Below are 21,892 nucleotides of genomic sequence, written 5' to 3' on the forward strand. Positions count from 1 at the left end.
TTCTTGCGAGTTTATAAAGCATGGTATGCATGGTATGGTACTTTCTTTCTTAGATTCTGGCACTAATGGTTGTTTCAAAAAGATGAATTCACTATTGACAGTAACTTCATCTTGTTGTTACTGTGTGGAACTAAATGCTCACTCAATTATTTCATTAATACAATCTGCATGTGGCAAAGATCATCAATTTTTGCCATGGCTGCATGGCTCCCAGTCTTGTGAGAAACTGTTTAGGATGATGCACAGTATGAGTCCCGTATTGCCTCGAATTACAGCCGGTATTGCATAAATGCCTGGTCCCATTTAGTTGCCGGGGGTGTACAGTATCATAACAAAAATAAACGCCAGGTCTCAAATAAACGTCTAGTGTAGTCATTATTTTTAACAATTAAGGTGTTATAAATGATGAGGTGAAAAATGTTTTATAGAGTTTCTTGTAAGCTTGAATCTGTGAAATATGCTGAGGGAAACATCAAGGAAAGTACAACACCAAGGCATGAAGTTGACTCATGAATGCTGCCGGATCAGGTATATAAATGCCAGTCTCGTATAGTCGCCAGTCTTGTTCAGTAGCTGAGGTAAAAAGTTGCTTGAAAGAAATAAACACCAGGGCCGTAATTCAAGACAATATGGTAGTACATTTTCAACAATTATAAACTTTGGACTCCTTGGTTTGTTAAGAAGATTGCATTGCCTAAAATTCAATTTTCACTAGAGACAGAAAGTGAACAAAATGATATTTCTTATCCTAATGTGCAAGCTCATAAAGCTAAAGCAGAGAAAGCTGAGAAAAAATACCGATCATACAATGGTCAATCTCCTAGACAAAATCTATACTAAAAAAAGAATGTACTGAGATTTTAAAATGTTCTCACTCAAAGTTGATTTCCACCAGTTGAGAGCTCCGCATTCCTGGATCAGATTTGAATTGGTCATAGCTGCCAAGGAATGGGATGAGGCTAAGCAAAAACTAATTCTACCAACCCAACCCTTCTTCGTGGTAATTTGGACAATATAAAGAAGGCACTGAAATCGTGTGTGACCCATTAACCTCAGGACAAGCGTGTATGAACCATCATCAAGGTGCAGGTGAAGCTGTAAGAGATTATGCACTGATATCAAGAAGCTGTTCAAAGAATCCTACCCTGATGAGGCTTATCCTCTTATAACAGTTTTTAAATAGCCATATGCCACCAACTGTTACTGATAAGTAAACCAACATTTTTGGAACAAGCCATTATTGATGCCACAAGCATTAAACATGCATTAAACTTTGTGTCGGTGCCAGAGGAGCCAAAAGAGGTCAGTGTTTATAAACAACATCCCCAGCCTGACAATGGAGATTCTCAGAAGCTTCAGGCTCTAGTAGAATCAATGACCAAAAAGATGGCAGGATTTGAGGCTAATCAACTACCAGGAACCAGCACAACATTTGGTAAGGCGACAACCAGTGCAACACATGTTGGAGAATGACATAATCAGACCTAGTGCTAGCCCCTGGTCATCCCCAGTAGTGGTGGTGCATGGTCCGTGTAGGGCATTGGGATTTAGGTTATTGGAATTCGTGAATTCCAATTTTCTATTTTTTAAGTTGGAAAAGTTAAGGAGTGGAAGGATGCTGACGCTGTGTTTAAAGACCAGAAAAATACACTGATAAGTTGAAAGGTAGGTCGGGTTTGCTGAAGAATACGATCCCGGGATCGTATAATTCAGGATTGATTTCCGGACTCCTGTAGAATGTGATCCCATAACTTTTTACTGAAGAATACGATCCCAAGAGTTTCCTGAAGAATACGATCCTGACATAGGCATGCGTTCTGCGCGCTTTTGCGCGTAATTTTAAATTCATTATTTTCGATAGCTCCACCAAATTTTGTACGAATGCCCCAGACTTGCATTGATCCTTGTGTCCTACATCATCCGAAATGTGTGCTATGTCATCCGAAATGGCACTGTATAAATTTAAAGCTTAATTGTCAGCTACACAACTATTGCTTCCTTGCAACAACTATGGATGAGCTCGGGCCATTAATATTTGGAAACTACGAAGAATGTCTGATGTATTATGCACGTCAGTGGCTTCATTATTTTTATTTTTTTATTTTCCAAAAATGTGCAGCCTCAGTTTGAGGATTAACGCACATATGAAACATGCATACAAAATGTTTTACAATATGATTGATTATGGGATTACTGATTGGTCAGTTAATTGGTACTTAAAAATTTGTAATGATTGTTGTTGGATTAGGTCAGGTGGGAGTGAATTCCACAGTCTAATTGATCTAGGGAAGAATGAATTACTGTACTGATTGGTCCTTGCATAGATATGATGAAATCTTTGATCATGTCCTCTGGTGTTAGAAGTGACAGGGATTAAATCAACTGGAGATATATCAATGAGGTTATGAACAATTTTGTAGAGGAGGGTGATACTAGATACTTGTCTGTGGTGTTCTAAGCTGGGAATGTTAAGGTCAATGAGCATGTTAGTTACGCAGCTGAAACGCGAGAAGTCAGCCATAATGAATCTGGCAGATTGCCTCTCTTCTGATGTGAGGGGACCAGACAGGATTGGCGTATTCTAAGATTGGTCTTATCATGGCATTATAACATTTCAATTTGATTTGAGTTGGGCAGGACTTAAGATTTCTCTGTAGGAATGCTTTGACTGATAGAGCTTTGGATGTGATGTTAGTAATGTGTGTGGACCAAGACAAGTCATTGGTGATTGTAACTCCTAAATATTTAGTAGATGAAACTTCTTGGATAGAGATGTCATTAATGGTGTAGTTGTACGTGATCGGATTGTGTTTACGAGTGATTCTCATGAATACACTTTTATCAGGATTCAAAAACATACCAGATCTAGTGCCCCATTGTGATAAGGAGTTGAGATCATTTTGAAGTGATAAACAGTCGGATGTAGAGCGAATAACAGTATAAAGTATGGTATCGTCAACATACAGACCGATGTTGGCATTGATTGATAATGGTAGGTCATTAATATAACATAAAAATAATAGAGGGGCTAAGATTGTTCCTTGGGGGACACCCGAGTTAACTGCATGTGACTCACTGGTTGAACCGTCAAGAGTTACTTGTTGATGCCTTCCGATTCTTGCAAGTCAGGCGCACTGTAGGCTCTGTGGAACTACTATGGATCTGAAGAAACGGCCAAGTGTAAAGGATCAGTTTAGCTGGAGATGCACTAATAGTAGCTGTCGCACCTGGTTGACCCTCCGGCATGGTTCTTTGAGAAATCTAATTTGGATCTTCAGAAGTGGCTCCACATCACTTTTTTGTGGTCAGCAGATGCTTCACAAAAGCAGATAATTGAAACTACTGGAATCAGTCAGAAAACCATCATTGATTGCTGCAGTTTTCTGAGAGATATCTAGCTGTTCCTGGAAGTTGTTAAGAGATCCAACTACCCTAGGAGGGCCAGGCTGTACTCTGCAATTGATGAGTCATTGTTTAAACATAACCAAAGGTTAGGTTTTGCTATGATACTTATCGTTTACAGTATATTATATTTGCTGTATTTATAGAACCATAGAGGAAGATCTCCCCAAACTGAAAAATGGGTGTTTGGTATTGTTGATATTTCAACTCGTCCAGCAACAGGATACATGCAATTAGTGGTTCAAAGAAATGCAGCTACTCTTCTTCCTGTCATACAACAACACGTGCATCCAGGGACAGCGGTACATTCAGATGAGTGGGCAGCTTATTCTCGTATATCTGCAACAGGCTATACCCATTCATCAGTTAACACTTTGTTGATCCCATTACAGGGACTCATACCCAGCATATAGAGAGCTACTGGTCAAGAGCAAAAGCTAACAGGGGTTAATCTAGGGGGGGCGGGGGGGGGGGGGCACAGGCCCTCTCTGGGTTAGCTATTGCCCCCCCTAGGTTTATACCTAAAGCCTTGAGAAATGGAAAGGTTTAATTGATCCCAAAGTTGTATAATCCAATGGTCAATATTCAATGGCATCACAGTAAAATTTCACCAAAATTGAGTATATTTACACCTAAATTTTCAAAATTTTCCTGGGGGAGCATGCCCCCAGACCCCCCTAGAATCCGAAGCGACTTACTTCTCCCCCTCTAGGTTAATATTCTGGGTTGAGCCCTGGCTAAGTTGAAGAGGATGCACGGAACATGTGATGATCATCTCCCGGAGTATCTTGATGAATTTATGTGAAGGGAGAGATTTGGAAGGACAGCAAAAGAGGCATATGATAGCATGATTGGTCATATCACCAAAAGATACCCTCTACCATGACTTACCGTAATTAAGTATTTGACTACCATATCAGTGATTGCAACTACATGTATGTTGTGTAACTTTTATATATTTCTATCATTTCAATCAATCAAACATCAATTTATGAATCAAAGAAATATAGGTACACTTATCAAAGGGGTAATTAAAAATCTCATGATTATGTTTTATCAATTATCCATAGCTATAGCTAAAATGGTAGTTATACAAGTAGGATAATGTAGGACACAAGGATCATTGCAAGTCTGGGGCATTCGTACAAAATTTGGTGGAGCTTTTGAAAATAATGAATTTAAAATTACGCGCGGAACACATGCCTACGTCAGGATCGTATTCTTCAGGAAACTCTTGTGATCGTATTCTTCAGTAAAAAGTTATGGGATCACATTCTACAGGAGTCCGGAAATCAATCCTGAATTATACGATCCCGGGATCGTATTCTTCAGCAAACCCGGTAGGTCATATGGTTTATTTGTTTTGGTGGTTTTAATATTTGCGAGTGAATGTCACGGAATTTTTCATATAATGCCCGCCATTACTCGAGGTTTCTGTTGGCCTATCTTGCTAATAGCTATCGTTTAATCTGTGATTATATGATGTTAAATAACGCATCCTGAGCCTGTGAAAGATGATTTTTACTATGGCGGCGCCCGCCCCTTTTCATAGAGAGGGGCAAGGGTGAGACGCTCTCCCTCCATGTATGGTGGGGGTGAGCACAACCATACTATTACTGTCTATTTTTAATTGTAGAACCTCAATAGTGATGGGTATGCCATTTTGCCACCAGTTTATGGATCCTCAGTGCCTTGTTTTGTTTACCTTTTTGACTGGTGAGCCCACGCATTCCGCATCAAAAGAAAGGATGGGTGCCAGAGTTAATGTTTTCATGAGAACGCACGCCCCAGGTATTAATTACTGACTCAAAAGTGAAGTAGCCATTATGCTTTGCTACCAGCCATTATACACCACTATACACAAAGAACACCTCCACAGTCACCACGAAATATTCAGACAATTCACTAGTCTCAACTACTCGAGATTGAACGGTGGTCATTATGCTTTGCTTTCGCCTATATATTTCAGTCCGTTATATAGCGTTACAAATGAAGAACAGTACAAGAAGTGTCTCTGCAATCAATCCAGTCACTACAGAAAATATGGATGAGATACAAACACAGCCACAGTGAAGCCGCATCTTGCTATCACAAATCGACTCCTTGCGTCAGCGAAAGAGCTGAAACACAAAGGAGGACAAAGGCAAGTTCATGATGCGTGTGTTGTATGTACTGTGGTTGGCAAAAAGGCACATCTCATCTTGGGACAAAGCGACATCGAACAGTAAAGAAATCAAGCCTGTACCTATATATCCATTGTTTGTCCATTGTCGGTTGGCTAAAGGCATCAGTTTTAGTCAGGATAAAATTCTGTTAAATAGAATCTTTTAAAATTTCATAGAATCTTTTTGGAAGTGGTCTGAATTCAGACATTTTTGGGCTTGGCTGTGCCTAACCAATACTGCCAAGTTGTCATGAAAGGAAATTCAGGCTGGTTTTTGGGTGGTATTTTGATTGGAAAAGCAGTACTACCATACTGTATGATACTGTTTGACTGAATAATAGCTATTTCACTTTCAAATAGTCCAGTACAGTGAACCCTCGGTTATTCAAATCCTTAGCCAAGGGTAAAAGTGTTCAGATAGCTGAATTGTTTGGATAACTGAGGTCCGTAATACAGAGCTGTGTTGTTGAAGTACTCTAATAGAACGTACATTTGTACTTGAATACTCTAACAGAACAGTCATTTCCAAAATTTTGGATAAACCAGGATGCGGATCTACTGTATTGAAGTGTGGAAAATAGCTAAAAGCTAAGTGAAATGACCACTCCATATTCCAGCAATGTTCACTCTCATTCTTTTGTTTTGATGCAGTATGCGATGGTCCACATGTATTATTGTGCTATTGAAAAAAAGGGAATTAAAGAAGTGTAGAAATTTCACATTAGAGTAGGGATGATAGGAATAAAAAGTATATCGAGGGAGGTGGTCTACACCTGCAGCTGTACTATAAATTGACATATACTTCAGTCATTGATGTACTATTGACAGACTGTCTGAATGAAGTAGGAATTAAATATCCACTAGTAGCTATGGCTGTAGGTGTAGTTCAGTGTTGTTGGGTCTACTGGGTTTCATTTGTACGGTTCATCCGCTTTATAAAATATCTGGGTCTGACCTGGATTGGATCACGTGCGACCTAATTTATAGTATGTATGCTTTGAGGTGGATTCTCAAAAACATTTAATAACTCATGGACGCAATTATACACGATCTTGAAATTTGGCTCATTTATAGTACTGCTTGACCTGCTAAAAATACTCAAAATGTTTTTGTTCAAATGTCCAACACAATATTTATGGCCAATCAAAATTTTCACCATACGTTTCCTATTAGGAAGCCATAAAAGTACACTGTCCATCACACCTTTTCCCTACCTTGTAACAGAGCCAAATTGTACATTTCTGTTGTTGACATCTTTGTTGTCATCACTAATCATCTGGTTGGCTGAAATGTTAACTCTCAATCTTGAGAAAAAATCTGCTTTTAATTTTTGGTTGTTTTTCAGGATCCAGCTCAACTTGTACATACTATAACAATGTGGAAGTGTATGTGTTATCGCGTAATAGTCTGGCCTAGATGGTGCTACTGCAGCCGACCTTTTGGTAGCCACATCCACTTATTGAGATCTCATGTGTTACTGTTACAAACATATGTGGAGCCATGACCACACTGTATACTCATAAGTGCACACAATTACACAGAAAAATTCGGAATTTTGAACTAGAGTAGGGACCATAGCACATCAATAAAAGTACTGAAACAAGTTGGAGTAGTGCACTACATTAAATCACAGTAAAACAATAAGAAGTGTTATATCCCTACTGTGCAGTGGCAGATTTAGAATTTTTAAAGGGGGGTTTCTGAAAGTTGGTATAGCTGAAAAATAAGGGCATTTCAACAGAAAATATTGAGATTTAGAAGCTTTGAGATTGGATTTTAGGCTACTATTAGTTAACAATTATACATATAAATCAATGCTTTAAACTGTAAATACTAGGATAAAAGAACTGACTAAGCTGTAGCTTTGATTGCTGTATTAGAGTAGTTACTTGACTGCTCTATTAGAGTATCTTGATCATTTTATGCAGTGGGAGGTGAAAAATTAAGTGTTGCTGAGGGTTTAATGGCTATAAATAGTTTCAGTACTTTTTATCGATGTGCTATGGTCCCTACTCTAGTTGAAAATTCCAAAAACTTTCTTTTGTATTTCATTGTTAACATTTTTTTTGTAAACAATTATTATGACCGGTGAACCCATGCATACCGCATCTGAAATGGCACCACGTGTCCTAGCTATATCAAATATCATCTGAAAAGTGAAGTATCCATTCTGCTTCATTGTCAGCTATGTTCAATCCATTAAACAGTAGTACAAATCAAGAACTGTTTGAAAAGCACCACTGCAATCAAAATAGCCACTATAAAAAATAGATGATTTCCGTTTCGAAGGGAAGCCATCACATGCTACCGTCAAATTGACGCTTTTCGCTGTCAACAAAGATGAATGGGACGCATAGTATTCGCTTGAAGAGGTTTAGTGAATAAGAGTTTTATCTTATCGTAAACTTCCTTCCCCTCTTAGCATTCTACAAGGACCACCCGCTTTATTGAAATAAATTAATTATCGTGTCACCGCTTAATTCAAGGTATTCTACAAACATAATTTTTATTTCAACACTTTCAACATACTTTATTTATTTATTTTTTATTACCAGTTCTCCAACTTAAAGTCATCATAGAGACTAGCTACTTTCCCCAAGCCCACTGAAATACAAACAAATTTGGGTAACATGACAAGGTAAGCAATAAATTTATTTCCACTGACCTTAACATTATACATACAGCTCCATACATTCTATTCTTCATTCTTGTGATCTAAGAACATGTCACCTGAGGAAGCTGTCAAAAGCAGAAATGCATTGTGACTAGTATAAAGTTCTTAGTTACCTGACTATTGACAATACTATTGTCAGAGTCTCCTGGAATTCTGAACAATGTCACAGAGTTCCGTCTACCATCTTCTCTCTTACCAATCACCTCTTAACACATATCTTAACTTACTACAGCATTAAAATTAAACATTTTATTATTTACATTTTTTTCTCTCTCCACCACACAAGTAGCATTATCGAAGACATGGATAGTAGTCTCCTGGATGTGTCTGCAGATATCATCGGTGAGACCCCCAAGAAGAAGCCTATGTCTCCGAAGTCATTTTCCAAGGACGTTGTTGAACGCCTGGCAATAGTAACACCATAAGGTAGAGTCGATGCTGCCGAATTCTTAAGTTCCAATACTGTTCGAAAAGCATCTTTGCAATCCATGCATACCGAAACAAAGAAATGGTGTTGCGCGTCCCAATTGTATCAATTATCATCTGTAAAGTGAAGTATCTGTTATGCTTCATTGTTGGCTATGTTCAATCCATTAAACAGTAGTACAAATCAAGAACTGTTTGAAAAGAGAAATAAGTGATCTAAATTTTCTTCGAGAAGCATTACATACTATTCAGTTTAACCACAATGTACAATAATTTAATTGTCAGCCATGGTAACAAGCCACGATATGTCAATATATCACGATACACGATATACCAATACGGTTTGACTTTGTATCGATACAGCGATATTGTCTTAAAATGATACGATACGCGATATATCGATATATTGTTGCATCTCTAGTACTTGGTATCGGTACTTGTACCTGCAGATACTTCCCAACTGAGTACTTGGTAAGAATCGGTGCAGCCCTACTGAAAATCTGGTCCTACAGCCTGTTTAAAAATGTTATAAAAGGTGCAGAAAGGAGAAAAATCCATGACTGGACATGGATATCCGATTTATGCTCAAGCACTTACAGGAGTCTGCCAGGTGGTCAAGTTCTTTTCTCTTTGTCAATTTCATGTATATGTATCCATATAAACTCTAGAGCTGTACAAGGTAACTTACCTATTTAGCAAAGTTTGTCTTCAGTTTAGTGCAATATGCCTCGGAGAACACAGTAAATCAATGATCAAAAGCATGTCTCTTTTTCAATGTGCTAAAAATAAGAGGTGTGGTTGATTTGACTGACCGCGTTTACTGTAGTACATCTAGACCATTAAGGGATGTGTCGCATGCTACATTATTACTGACACTGCTAAACCATAAGTCCACATGATCAGTCATATCGTGAAACTGTTGGTACGCTGTCTACTAGCTGGTAATCAATACTTATGTATGGTAGTGAGTCACAAAGTACTTCTTACTGCAGAATGAGCGTTTTCAGCAATTTTGTGGTGTGTAATTCGACATAATTTCATTGCATGAGGATGACGACCAGCATGTTTAAAGATCAAATGAAAAGCATGGTGCAGAGGTAGACCGACCAAAAATTGGGTTTTGAAGTTTAAAAAAAATATACATAAGTGTTTCACATGATGTATGGCCTTATAGGACTAAGACCTTTTCATAATATAAAATTTTTCTTTCTAAGATTTTTTCATGGGCTGGATTTTATGGGAGTCGTACATCATTTAGGGGGATCCCTACTATACAGTATAGTAGTATTGTATGATTCATTGTTTTAGCATATTAATCAGTTTTTTTAACCCTTAAATGCGCATGAAACTTTTAAGGAATTAAGCCGTTAATGCACACGTAACTTTTAAGGAATACGTGTTTAGACAAAGCAAACTTATATGGTGAGGCAAGATAGCCTTTCCTAACTCTATTAGCCTAAAACGATATATCAGCAGAAAGCTTATTCATTGGCCTACAGTACTTGGGGAAGGCTAAATAACCACTGTAAGAAGAATAACGTCTCACTTTATCACAACAGCATATTCTTCGTCTTGTCTGTCGTATTGATTGTGGGTTTAATCATGTGAGCTGTATATAATCTGATTCGCCATTGAATGGCGATTTGACTGATACTTGTTTGCAGCGATTTGGACCAACTGAAAAGAAGGTATGGATCATTTTCTAAAGGTATGTAACACATTTTTGTAGTTCTTTGCTAAGAATTATTTTGATGGTGAGTTTTTAGTTCCTATTCTTTGGCCGTAGGGTAAACCCCTAGGTATCATTGTATTGCTTATTACATCACGAGTAGAATGACACATATTACAAAGCCATACGGTGAATGCTTCAAAAGTTACAGCACTTTGTTTACAGCCATGCGTAAAAGCCTATATATAGGCTTATGCGTTTTCCAGGGGTATGCATAATCTGCCTATATATAGGCTTATGCACGTTTAAGGGTTAAATATTATGTTGATTCACATTGTCATTACATCATTAGGGTAAAAGTGCTGGAAAGGTACACGGAAACTTTTCTCTATGTGGGGGAGGATGGAAAAGCATCACCATCAGTCCCAGTGAATGGTGTAAACAGAATGACTGTGGTGTTCGCTTCTATCATGTTTATTCTTTCATTAGTCATGTATTTTATAAGTGGAATATTTATTGTATTGAAGTATGATTGCTTATAGAATTAAGCAGGTGGTGTTTTGCCAGTTAAACTCGTAACTTATTACTGTTACTTGCAACTATAGTATGTACAAGTTGAGCTGGATCCTGAAAAACAGCTAAATTAAAAGTTTTTTTTCTCAACAGAGTTAACATTTCAGCCAACCAGATGATAGGTGGTAACAATGGTGGATCCAGGATGGAGCATAAGTGGTGACAATGGGGTATAAAACTCATGAAAATATGCACATTTTACTACTGTTTATTACAGATTCACCTAAAACTAAAGCAAACCAAAATCAAACTAGTTATGAAATTGTTACCCAGCACCTTTGTGCGTACTAAGCCCACTAAAAAATAAATATTATTACTGTGCAGACCTCTGAAAAGAGTATGATGCACAGATCACAAACAAACAAATTACAATTAGCTTAATCAATCTTAATAATTCAGGGGGGTGGTATGTGTCCCCCCCCCTTCCTGCATCCCTTTCAATAAAAATTGCATACAAGATCAAGATACTCTAATAGAGCAGTCACTCTAAAAAAGCAGTCACATTGTTCACGAGGCATTGTAGCTTAACTGTGAAGCTGTGAATAAGGATACAAATAAGGATTTTTATATACTTTATAGTAAATACATTTGGTAAAGGGCAACCATTATTGCTGTGACCTTTTTTTTTTGCTCTTCAACCTTTTTACAGCAAAGTGCACCCCCCTTTCAAAACTCTGGATCTGCCCTATAATTCTTGCTAGACCAGCTATAGTCTTAGCTTACATTGATCAATGTTGGGGTAGAGAATTCCAAGAGTTTGATAGTGGAGGTAAAGAAGGAATATAGATAGGAATATAGATAGGAATCAATTCGATAGGAATCAATTCTTGTCATTGGTTGTATAAACCTCTTGCTATGGCCTCTTGTATCATGTAATTGGTACAGGTGTTAGGTAGGAGCTTGCTGAGATGTCAATAAAGCGATTAGTAATCTTAAACATCATAACAGCTTTCTATTCTCTACATTTAGCAAGGGTCGGCCAGTTAAGGTTTGTTAGCATTTGTGTAACACTGGCATAGGGGAGAAGTTATTCATCACAAATCTTGCTGCTTGTCTCTAACTTCTATCATATAGATATCCTTTTGTGTGTGGTGACCAAATAATGGCTGCATGTTGCATAATCTAATATAGCCAGCAATAATAGGCTTTATCATCACTCTGTAACAATTGCTTTTAAGTTCAAGTGGACAGTTATACAAGTTACGTTGCATAAAACCTTTGGTTCTGTTAGCCTTGTTGGTAATTTGTTTATATGTTCAGACCAAGTAAGATTATGACTAGTTACACTTAAATACTTAGCATGGGCAACTTCCTTAATTTCTTCATTTAGGATTTAAAATTGGATGTTTTTGTTGGTTATTCTGAGAAACTCACACTTTTGAGGGTTAAATAATTGTCATTTCCATTCATCAGCACATTTTCCAAGAGAATCCCGAGATCTCTGTAGCTGTTGGCAGTCCTGCTCTGAATGAGTAGTAGCATTTAATTTTGGATAATATCCCATTTGGCAAAGCATTTATGAAGCACAGGAAGAGTAGTGGGGCCAAGACAGTGCCCTGGGGTACACCAGAAGTTACTGTAGATGGATCACTCTGCTGACCTTCAACTATTACACACTGGCATCTTTGCAGAACAAAATGTTGTATCTAGTCTAGTAATTTTCCTCAGATACTATATTTGGGTACTGGCACAGGATGCCAGTATTCCATCAGTGTAACAAACTCTTAAGTTATCTACGTCAACATGTCAAATTCCCCTGTAAATCATTGTTGTTTACACTGTAAGGTTTTAAATAAATAATGATGGAGTTATGCTAGTGGGATACTTTGTCAAATGCCTTCGAGAAATGTAAAAAAAAAAGTCAGTCTAGATCTGTTCATTTTTGTTTAAGTTCTCAGCAAAATCATTTACTGTTAGCAATAGTTGAGTTTCACATGATCACCCTTGGAAGAAGTCATGTTGTTGATCACACAAGATGTTATATTTAGTAAGATGAGCATAAAGTAATATGTGAATAGACAATGTGTTCTAATGGACAAGTTAATGACATGGGTCAATTGTTACTAGCTGTCACCTCTTTTAACCAGTGGTACAATATTTGTTACTGCTGTTTAAGACATTCCAGAGTGTTTAAGACTCTGCAAAGGCCAGCAATAATCAACAGTGAGACACTGTAAGAGGTGATCATTTGCTGCTTCAAAAAATGCAGCAAAATTAAATTGCCAACAAGAGAACCTGGCTCTCCCCAACCACTTACAACTTAGTGCCCCTCCCCTTGCCAGCTCCTGGGTGATAGCATAGGTGTCAACAACACTGTTTAGGAAAGAGCTGTAATGGACACAACACTTTTATGGCTTCCATATAGGAAAAGTATGGTAAAAATTTTGATTGGCTGTAAATATTGTGCCAGACATTTGAATGTAAAGAGTTTTAATAGATTTAGCAGGTCGAGCAGTGCTACAAATGAGCCAAATTTCAAGATCGTGTGTAATTGCATCTGTGAGTTATTAATGTTTTTGAGGATCCAGCTCAACGCATACATATAAAACTGTTTAGTTTATGTTTATATATACATTACCAATATACAAAGTGACTAATAATATCAAGAGTATAATTACTTTGTGTGCTAGTCTTAAGCTGAACTACCACCTCATTATGTGACATGATCACATTGTTGAACATACAATGTGTATTTAAGTTTCATTCATTCATTTGAGGTGAGCTTTGTTACTTCATTGTGACCAGGTGTTACTCAGTGAATCACTCACATTCAAGGAGTTGAAGAAAATGTGCAATAGTCACCAGAAATGCAATTGAAAAGCAAAAAAAAAAACACCTTACGAAATTGTAAATTACAGTACATCTTGAAGATGGCTAAGGCATACCTAATGACCCGACCTTCATGCATGGTCACCTTTTATAAATACCACCCTCTTTACAAAGACCACCTCTTCACAATGTAAAAATAAGCAAAGCTCCAAACATTTATTTCATGACTTGATCAAAACAGCTTAGGTCAGCTAAAAAGGCTAGGCTCTTACAGTCATCATCTCCTTACGAGTCCTTATTTTCTTTAATATAGTACAGGTTGCAGTGTACTAGCTACGTATATACTGTACACTTCACTTGTATGGAATTTTTTGACACATTCTGTAATGACTCGAATAGTAGGTAATTTTATTACTACAAGCAATGAAGTTACTAATCTCATTACTATGGTAGAAGATCCCTATTTCCTTCACCTTTTTGCAGGTTATGTACATATAGTACTACAATGTAGGGCTGAAATGATCATGGATTTTTAGTATTTGAGGACTGTATACGCAGTGTTATACAGTGCTTGTTCCTGACAAGCAATATTAGTTAAATTACATGCATCAATCAAATTCTATAGCCTTTCATGATACATCATGTGAGCTGGGTTGTATGATCTTATTGGGTACTAATTTTACAACCCTTGGGTGCAGAAAGGAGAAAATAATCTATGACCGTGGCTGGACCTGGGCAGCTTCGAACCTTTAGCCATCTGATTTATGCTCAAGCGCTTGCAGGGGTCTGCCAGGCAGTCAGGATGTTTTATCCTTGTTATGTATCAATGATTTCCCAAAGTAGCTACCCCAAGTGGAACTAAACAGACATGGTTTCCGACTTTCCGTTAATTATGGTTTTATAGCACAGGTGCTGAAGGTCTGTAGGACACCTGGTCCTACAGCCTGTTTAAAGATGTTACACTAAGTATGTTTAAAAGGTGCAGAAAGGAAAAAAATTCATCACTACATGTGGATCTGAACAGCCTTGAACCTGCAGCCCTTTGTGACTTTGACAAAACCAGGCCTCCACACACATCAAAACATGTCATGGGGAATTCATTTAATGACCGTACTGCGGTTTTCCAGGTTCTTGCAATTCAAAACGTGATGCGCTAACAAAGTGCGCAACACACGCACATGCGCAAAAGTTCATTTGGTTATTAGTGAAAACCGCAGTGAGATGGCGGGTGTGCCGGGAACTTCCTTGCGAATTAATCATCCAAGTGGGGCTTCTAGCCAAGCAAGCCAAGGAGCCTTGAATATAAGAGGAATAGTAGTAACTCCTTTGACGACTAGCTCGAGATATCAACAACCCATCACCACTATGCCCGCCGTATTGGTTAGTAAACTTCTGTGTTGAGTATCATGTGCAGTCATTTATTATGCATTATGGGGAAGACTATAGTGTTTTAGTAAACTATTACATCCTTCTTTTGTTGTGGCCAATGTTGAAGGAACACGAAATGATTCTTTAAGTACTTTTTTCAGGTTGGTTGTCGTACTGAGCTGGCGTAACCCTATTAGCTATATTCCTATGAAAAAGTTTGCGGACATTTGCTATACTTTTGTTCATGGCAAAAATGCCAGCTGGAACAGGCATGTCCAATACATTTCGATTGATTAATTATTGTGTACCGCCTGCCTCAAGTCTGTTTAGTAACTTTCCGAATTTGATATGTGTAAAGCAACTCTGCGATAGTAGAAGGAAATTTAAGGTCGTCATTTTAAGGTTGAAAATCTCTTACTTTTCTATGGCGAATTGAATGGTGGATATTTGGAAAAGAACGTTCTGAGCTATTTTGATGTCTTCATAGCCATTAACCTTTAGTGTTACAACAAAACAAAAACACTGAACTAGTTCTGCAGGTTAGTTTGTGAAAATTACAGTGTTCCATGATTGAGCAAAATAATGTCCAACCCATGTAGCAAACTTCTTCATATGTAAAGCCAGATGTAAGTAACTGGCACTGTATCTTGTTGATGGAGTACAATCATGTCTAGTGTTACTCATAGACCACTAGGGGCTGGTTGCACGCAGTACATGGCTGAATTCATTTCATTATTATTCCCCTTCATCATAGTGCATGGTCCGTAATCTTTAGTGTTCCTGTATCATAGAATTATCCCAACCTAAATCAGTGCTCCACTGTTGATATAGTTCAATCTAGCATTGTCAATAAGTCAGGTGCTTCGTGGTCAAGTGTTTTCATCTAGATTGTTTTGGTCTGGGATGTAATTACTTTAGTATTAGGATTATATATAACTTGTTCGGGAAGAATGACTCAGCATGATTAACAGAATAATGATGACACATTACATGCACAACAGCAACAGTTACTACACACGTGATCATATGATTACATAATGTGTTTTCTAATTAGAATCCCTACTACATATCTACATCCTATTTAAAGTCTCAGTCATTTCTTATACAGTTTTGTACTCAATTCTATGTATTTTGAAACATCATGCATGTGATCACTTTAGGCTGTATACAATCGTTAGAAAAACATGCAACGATATCTAGTAATATACCAATAAACATGATCAGTGTACTTTCTTGTAACCTCCTCAAGCACGCAGTTTTAGGTATGATGTGCACATTAATCATTTTGATGAACCTGTATTAAAGCAATAATGATTTCATTGCTAATAATTAATAGCTGTTACAAATGAACCTAGCTTTTACAAAGGGAGCCAGGAGTTAGACTTTAAAGCAATAATAATTTTGATCATATAACTAAAGAATGTATTGTATTTTCCTATTCTGCTCCAATATTCCTAAGTATTCAATTAAACTTTATATGTAGCTAAATGATAAGTGGATATTACATGCATATAATTGGTTTTACAGACCAGCTACTTCTACAAGGTGAAGATAATTCCATCTAACCGAAAGAGGGAAGCTTTAATTAGAGAGCTACACCACTTTAATAGCCGATTCTCGTGTGTAATGGACTTGAAAGTGAAACTAATGGATCAGTTTGGGACACAAGTTCCAGCAACAACTACGTTTAATGTTGGGTACTTCGAAGGTCGGCAGTCCATGAAGATGTGGGTCTGTAGTCAGGATGATTTGGATAAAATGTATTTGTCATTTGAATCAGCAAAAAAGAGGGATATTCTTTTGTGGTGTGATGGATATGAAGATGGAAGTAATCAGAAAAAAGACACAAGTACAAAGCAAGCTGATAGGGAAGCAGAAATTGATAGGCTTGTAGATGAACTGAAGGAAATTCATTCTGATGAGGACTACACTGAACCACAATATCGCTTGTGGGCACGAATGATTCAAAATGGTATTCATGTAAGTAAACAAGATCCACCACGAATTCCTCTGATTACTGGTGTTGCACCAGCCCAAAAGAAGCGAAAACGAATGGATGATGTGGAGCAAACCATTATCTCTACAGCAAGTGCTTTGGTTAAGGCAGCCTTCAACCCATCACAAGTCAGTACTACACAGTCTCCTTCTTTTCAACAAACTGTTATTGCAAGTACAAGTGAAAGTCAACCTTCACCTGGAAAAGCTGCAGAGATTAGAGGCAAATGCCTTAGTCAATTGAGTGTGCTGAAAAGGTTGTTTGATGATGATGTTTTGACAGAAGAAGAGCTCAAAGAGCAAAAAAGTGAAATTTTTAGGACTTTGCGTAAACTTAATTAAGTGAGAGTAGTGATGACAAGTGTTGTTATCACATGTGATTATATAAACTGTTATTTGTGTTTACAACATTGTTATTGTGTGTGTGTGTTTACATGTTGTAAATACCAGATGCTTTAATCCATTCTTTACAATCGTTTGAAGATACTGATGAGAATGCTGCATAGATTATTGTATCAATATCTTCCAAAACTTGCATCTCTAATTCCATACTTTTCATTGCAGTTTTAACCTTAGAAAATGCATTCTCAATGGGATTGTAGTCTGGTGAGTAAGGGGGCAGAAAGTGCAAGATAGCACCAGTGTCTTCAATTACATCAACTACTTCTTTTGTGTGGTGAATAGAACAGTTATCCATGATGACTACACTGTTTTTGTTTACTCCATCAAAAGGCATCAATATATTTACCAAATGTTTTAGAATTATATCATAAAATACTTCACCATTCACACCACCCCGCACTATACTGCAGCCTAAAATTCCTTCAATGGAAAGGAATGAAATGACTGAAACATGTTCACCTCTGATTAAAAGCTGCTGATTCCTTGCTGGCTTCCCTCTTATACTGTATCCTTTTCTCCTTAGAGCATCTCTTCTATCAGTTCCTGTTTCGTCTAAAAATATCATCATTTCAGGAGTGTAGAGGGACACATCATCAGCATACTGCTTTCTTAAATCCTCATCTCTTTGAATTGCATATTTGGACATCTGTTGGTGGGTGAAGCCAGCCTTGTGCAAGTATTTACAAAGGCAACTTAAGCTCACAACTACACCTAGCTGGATTCCAACTCCAGTTGGATCTCTCTAAGATATATTCCTGGCTTTGTCAACAGTAATTGAGCTAGAAAAAACTGCACCGGTTCAGTCAGCTTCCTAAATGCATTCTCAGCTGGATATGGTTTCTTGTTCACATCTCCTTTTGTTCTAAAGAGCATGTAAATTCTGTGCACAGTGGTAGGATCAATGCATAAATTACTAGCCACTTCTTTATCAGACAATTTCATAACTTCCTTTTGCCACACAATCCGCCATCTAATATCGTCACTGTAAGCACTAGCGCGAGACGGTTCACAGCTATACCTTTGCCTTATTAATGATGTCATGGTTTACCGGGGGTACCGCGTAAATTTAAAAATCCGCGCATGCATGAGCGCACAAAGTTAGCGCATGACGCTTTGAATTGCAAGAACCTGGAAAACCGCAGTAATAATATAGTGAAGTAGCCCCCAAATCATTGCACTTTTTCATAAAAGCATGAAATTCCACATAAATAGTATCAAATCAAGAAGTAATTTAGGGTCACCTCTAGGATTTTAACGAAACTTGGTGTTTGTAGTACCTGTGGTGGTCATCACCCATACAAATTTTTAGCCCCATAGCCACAAAGTAATTATGGAGATTTATGACCACAAATTGGTCCATCTGAAGTACAAAATTAACTATAAATTTGTACAGTGTTAATATTTAAAATAACGTAAATCTTCACCACTTAAAAAAGACTGTTGATTGACCTTTTTCAAGTGATGCTTAAATTATGGGATATCAGTTTAGCTGAGATTGAAAAGTTCTTAGATGAACACTTTAAGCCTTAATATTTCAAAAAAAAAATTAGTATTGTTTAAAATTCTAAAATAATAAATTTTTGTGTGGAACCACGTTGTCTTACACAATGGAGGTGTACAAGTACAGTACAACCTACAGCTGTAGTGTTGAAAGACCATGCACCTTTACGCTCTCATTTCTTTAATGTTATAGCTCTAATGCAGCCACCCAGTCTAGCAAATCCGAATGATGGTTTTATAGACAGGTGGACTTCAAATAAGAATTAACAGTAGTATAAATCCTTCAAGGCAGGTGGTCACTAATAGCTACAGGTTGTACTGTATACCTGTCCACCTCCATTGTGTAAGACAAACTAGCATTACCTATAGTTGGGAGTTGTGGTGGAAAGTTTCATGCCTTTATGAATGATTTTTGCACTGTGCAACTAGAGACTACTACTTTTTAAATAACAATTGGAACACTTTTCCTCCATTTGTACAATACTTCTGTAAATAGTTTTAACTAAATTCCTTGTAAAAATTGCATGTGTGCTGATCTGGTATAGTTACAGGCTGTGCCTTTATACCGTGTTAATCATAATTGATATCTTGATCATAGGCATTGTCTCAGTACTTATCACTGTCAACTAGAATTTTATATTGGTGAGGCAGACCTTGTGGTGGTCCTGTGTCTGGGAGCATGCCTCCCCACAAGGAAATTTTAAAAATAGGTGCATGTTACAAGTTTGAATCTGGAGGTAATTTTATTCATACCAATTGATTGCAGGGCCTACCATAATAATACATATATAGCATGTAACTATATATTATTTATTTATATTTATTTTGGCTAAGAGGCTAGAATAGCCTGTACACCAAATCATGATAGAAAAACATACGTATTATTAGTCCAATGCATATCCAGCTCTGACTTAAGTCGTTCAATGAGTGTGCCTCAATAATATGCTGCGGTAAACTGTTCCAAGAATTCACTACACGATGAGAAAAAAAGGTTACTTCATAGCAAACAAGAAGAATGGCATTTGTAAATTTTAAATGAGTGTATATATTATTATCAAGTCTACTTAACCCTCGTTCAGCTCTACACAAAGGGCACCGCTTCATTATTGCCTCTGGGCCTGAGTACCAGTTGCGACAGCATGTGTCACAGCTAAGTGTGCTTTTACAGCATCTTGCCAGCATTAGTGGTGGTTTAATGGGCATACTGTGACAAATCCTACACTTAAAATTTTCTGACAGTGATGTCTTTAAAGCGATTGGTATTTGCAACTTGCTGTCTGCTGCACACATGCGAATTTCTTCAATGTGTTCCTTCATCTGTTCAATGTTTGCAGCAACTCCACTCAAATTTTCTACTATAGTGTAGCTGATCATCCCATCAACTACTTGCTGTTTAATTTTCTTATGCCTTGGCTCATCTAATTCGTTGTCCGAGCTATCAGTATTTTGTACAACTGCATAAACCTTTCTCTTTGGACTTTTCCAGAATGCCAATCCTATAACAAAAGAAAGATTAGATGACTCAGCTAGCTATATGGATATGTATGATGTGCACTGTTTTGGTGCTATAGCCGGGCACAGTTTTGTGTAAAAAGTACACTTCATTTTTTTTATCATGTATATATACATTTGTGTAACTATAAGCTAGCTACATACCTTTTGTTGCAGAACCTTCCTCTATTGGTAGACCATCACTTGTGACTATAATATAGTTGGGTCCCCATTTTCTCTTGACAACGCCAAGAATATAATTAACATTTGCTGTTGCTTCTTCCAACTCCACAAAAATTTGGCTAATCTCTTTAAATTCTATCTTCTTTTTGTGCCTGGTCTGAATAGGTTCAGCCTTGATAACTCTTAGGCTGTAGGACTGACCGGTACTCTGATGCCGGTAAACAACAGACTGGAATCCAGAGCTACTACCTCGGCTAGAACCGGGACTGCTGCGGACATCTTCCGAGAGCGGAGTGCTGGTTAAAGAGCGCGGGCGAGGAGGCAGCAAATTACCGCGAGTTGTGCCTTGCAAGCTAGGGCCCTCCACAATTAATATGGCATGGCATGAAAGGCCCTGGTTTGACAAATCAAAGTTGCCACTAGGCAAAGGAAAGTACAACGTTTCTTCAAGCTCTTCCCTCAGCCAAGTAGAGGAAGGGTCAACCTATAAAAATAATGCATCAGTAATGGTAATAATGCAAAGTGATCTATATAGCTAGTGGTAACTAACCTGAAACAATCGCCGTAGTGTGTCAACAGTGACTTGCTCAAGCCGTAGCTCATGCGAGTCACAGCCTTGGCGTTCAAGCATCACTGTAACACGAGAAGATGATGCCATGGCCAACTCCAGCTGTCTGTTACAACTAAAAATTAAGACAATGAGAAATCAGTTTAACAGTACGTGTGAAGCCACCACATTACGCATGCGCATTTATAGCAGGTTTACTTCCGGCGATATTTCCGGCACAACTGGTGGCCCGGCGCCTCTTGCATTCATTGCTTTTCGGCTAATGCCATTCTTTTACAGTGAAATCTGTGTGCCAAGGACCAATTTAGTTTGATTGGGTAGTCAGCAATGTGCTGGTGACACCTAGGGGCACAGGGCGTCCAAAAGATGCATAGCTATACAGACTATACATAATATAAGTCTATAATAAACAAAGTATCATGCAGTACAGTTATAGGAGATTTCTCTGAAAAGTGGTAATTGATCCAGATTCGATTACAGGTATGGGTATATTATTCCAGTCACTAATTGTTCTGGGATAGCTAGAAGCTGTACAAGTGAGAATTAGGGCCGGCCATCTTTTTGTCATTGCAAAATTGGTACTACGGAGAAGAAGAGGGTCTGGCAAAAATTTCTCCCTACCCCGGAAATGAAGATAATTTCTATAGTATGATAGCTAGTTAATGGATACTTTATGACCACTTCCATGCATGCATGTGCTGAAGTCTG

The 21,892-nt window shown here is 37.7% G+C and overlaps 2 protein-coding genes and 1 pseudogene across 2 annotated transcripts; 1 reads left to right on the forward strand and 2 right to left on the reverse strand.

The window, feature by feature from the left end:
* The first annotated feature begins 2,946 nt into the window (after positions 1–2,946).
* LOC136244784 (uncharacterized) lies at positions 2,947–4,288 on the forward strand (annotated as a pseudogene).
* Positions 4,289–17,470: 13,182 nt separating this feature from the next.
* LOC136244036 (uncharacterized) lies at positions 17,471–18,088 on the reverse strand. Its single transcript, XM_066035562.1, has one exon. The coding sequence runs from the start codon at positions 18,086–18,088 to the stop codon at positions 17,471–17,473; it is 618 nt and encodes a 205-aa protein (XP_065891634.1).
* A 65-nt stretch (positions 18,089–18,153) lies between these two features.
* Positions 18,154–21,275, reverse strand: LOC136244037 (uncharacterized). Its single transcript, XM_066035563.1, has 4 exons — positions 21,167–21,275; positions 20,599–21,100; positions 20,012–20,438; positions 18,154–18,304 (listed from the first exon to the last, which is right to left on the reverse strand). The coding sequence occupies exons 1-4, from the start codon at positions 21,272–21,274 to the stop codon at positions 18,154–18,156; spliced, it is 1,188 nt and encodes a 395-aa protein (XP_065891635.1). The 5' UTR covers position 21,275.
* Between the last annotated feature and the right edge of the window lie 617 nt (positions 21,276–21,892).

This window comes from Dysidea avara, chromosome 14, assembly GCF_963678975.1.
Source record: "Dysidea avara chromosome 14, odDysAvar1.4, whole genome shotgun sequence".
Classification (NCBI taxonomy): domain Eukaryota; kingdom Metazoa; phylum Porifera; class Demospongiae; order Dictyoceratida; family Dysideidae; genus Dysidea; species Dysidea avara.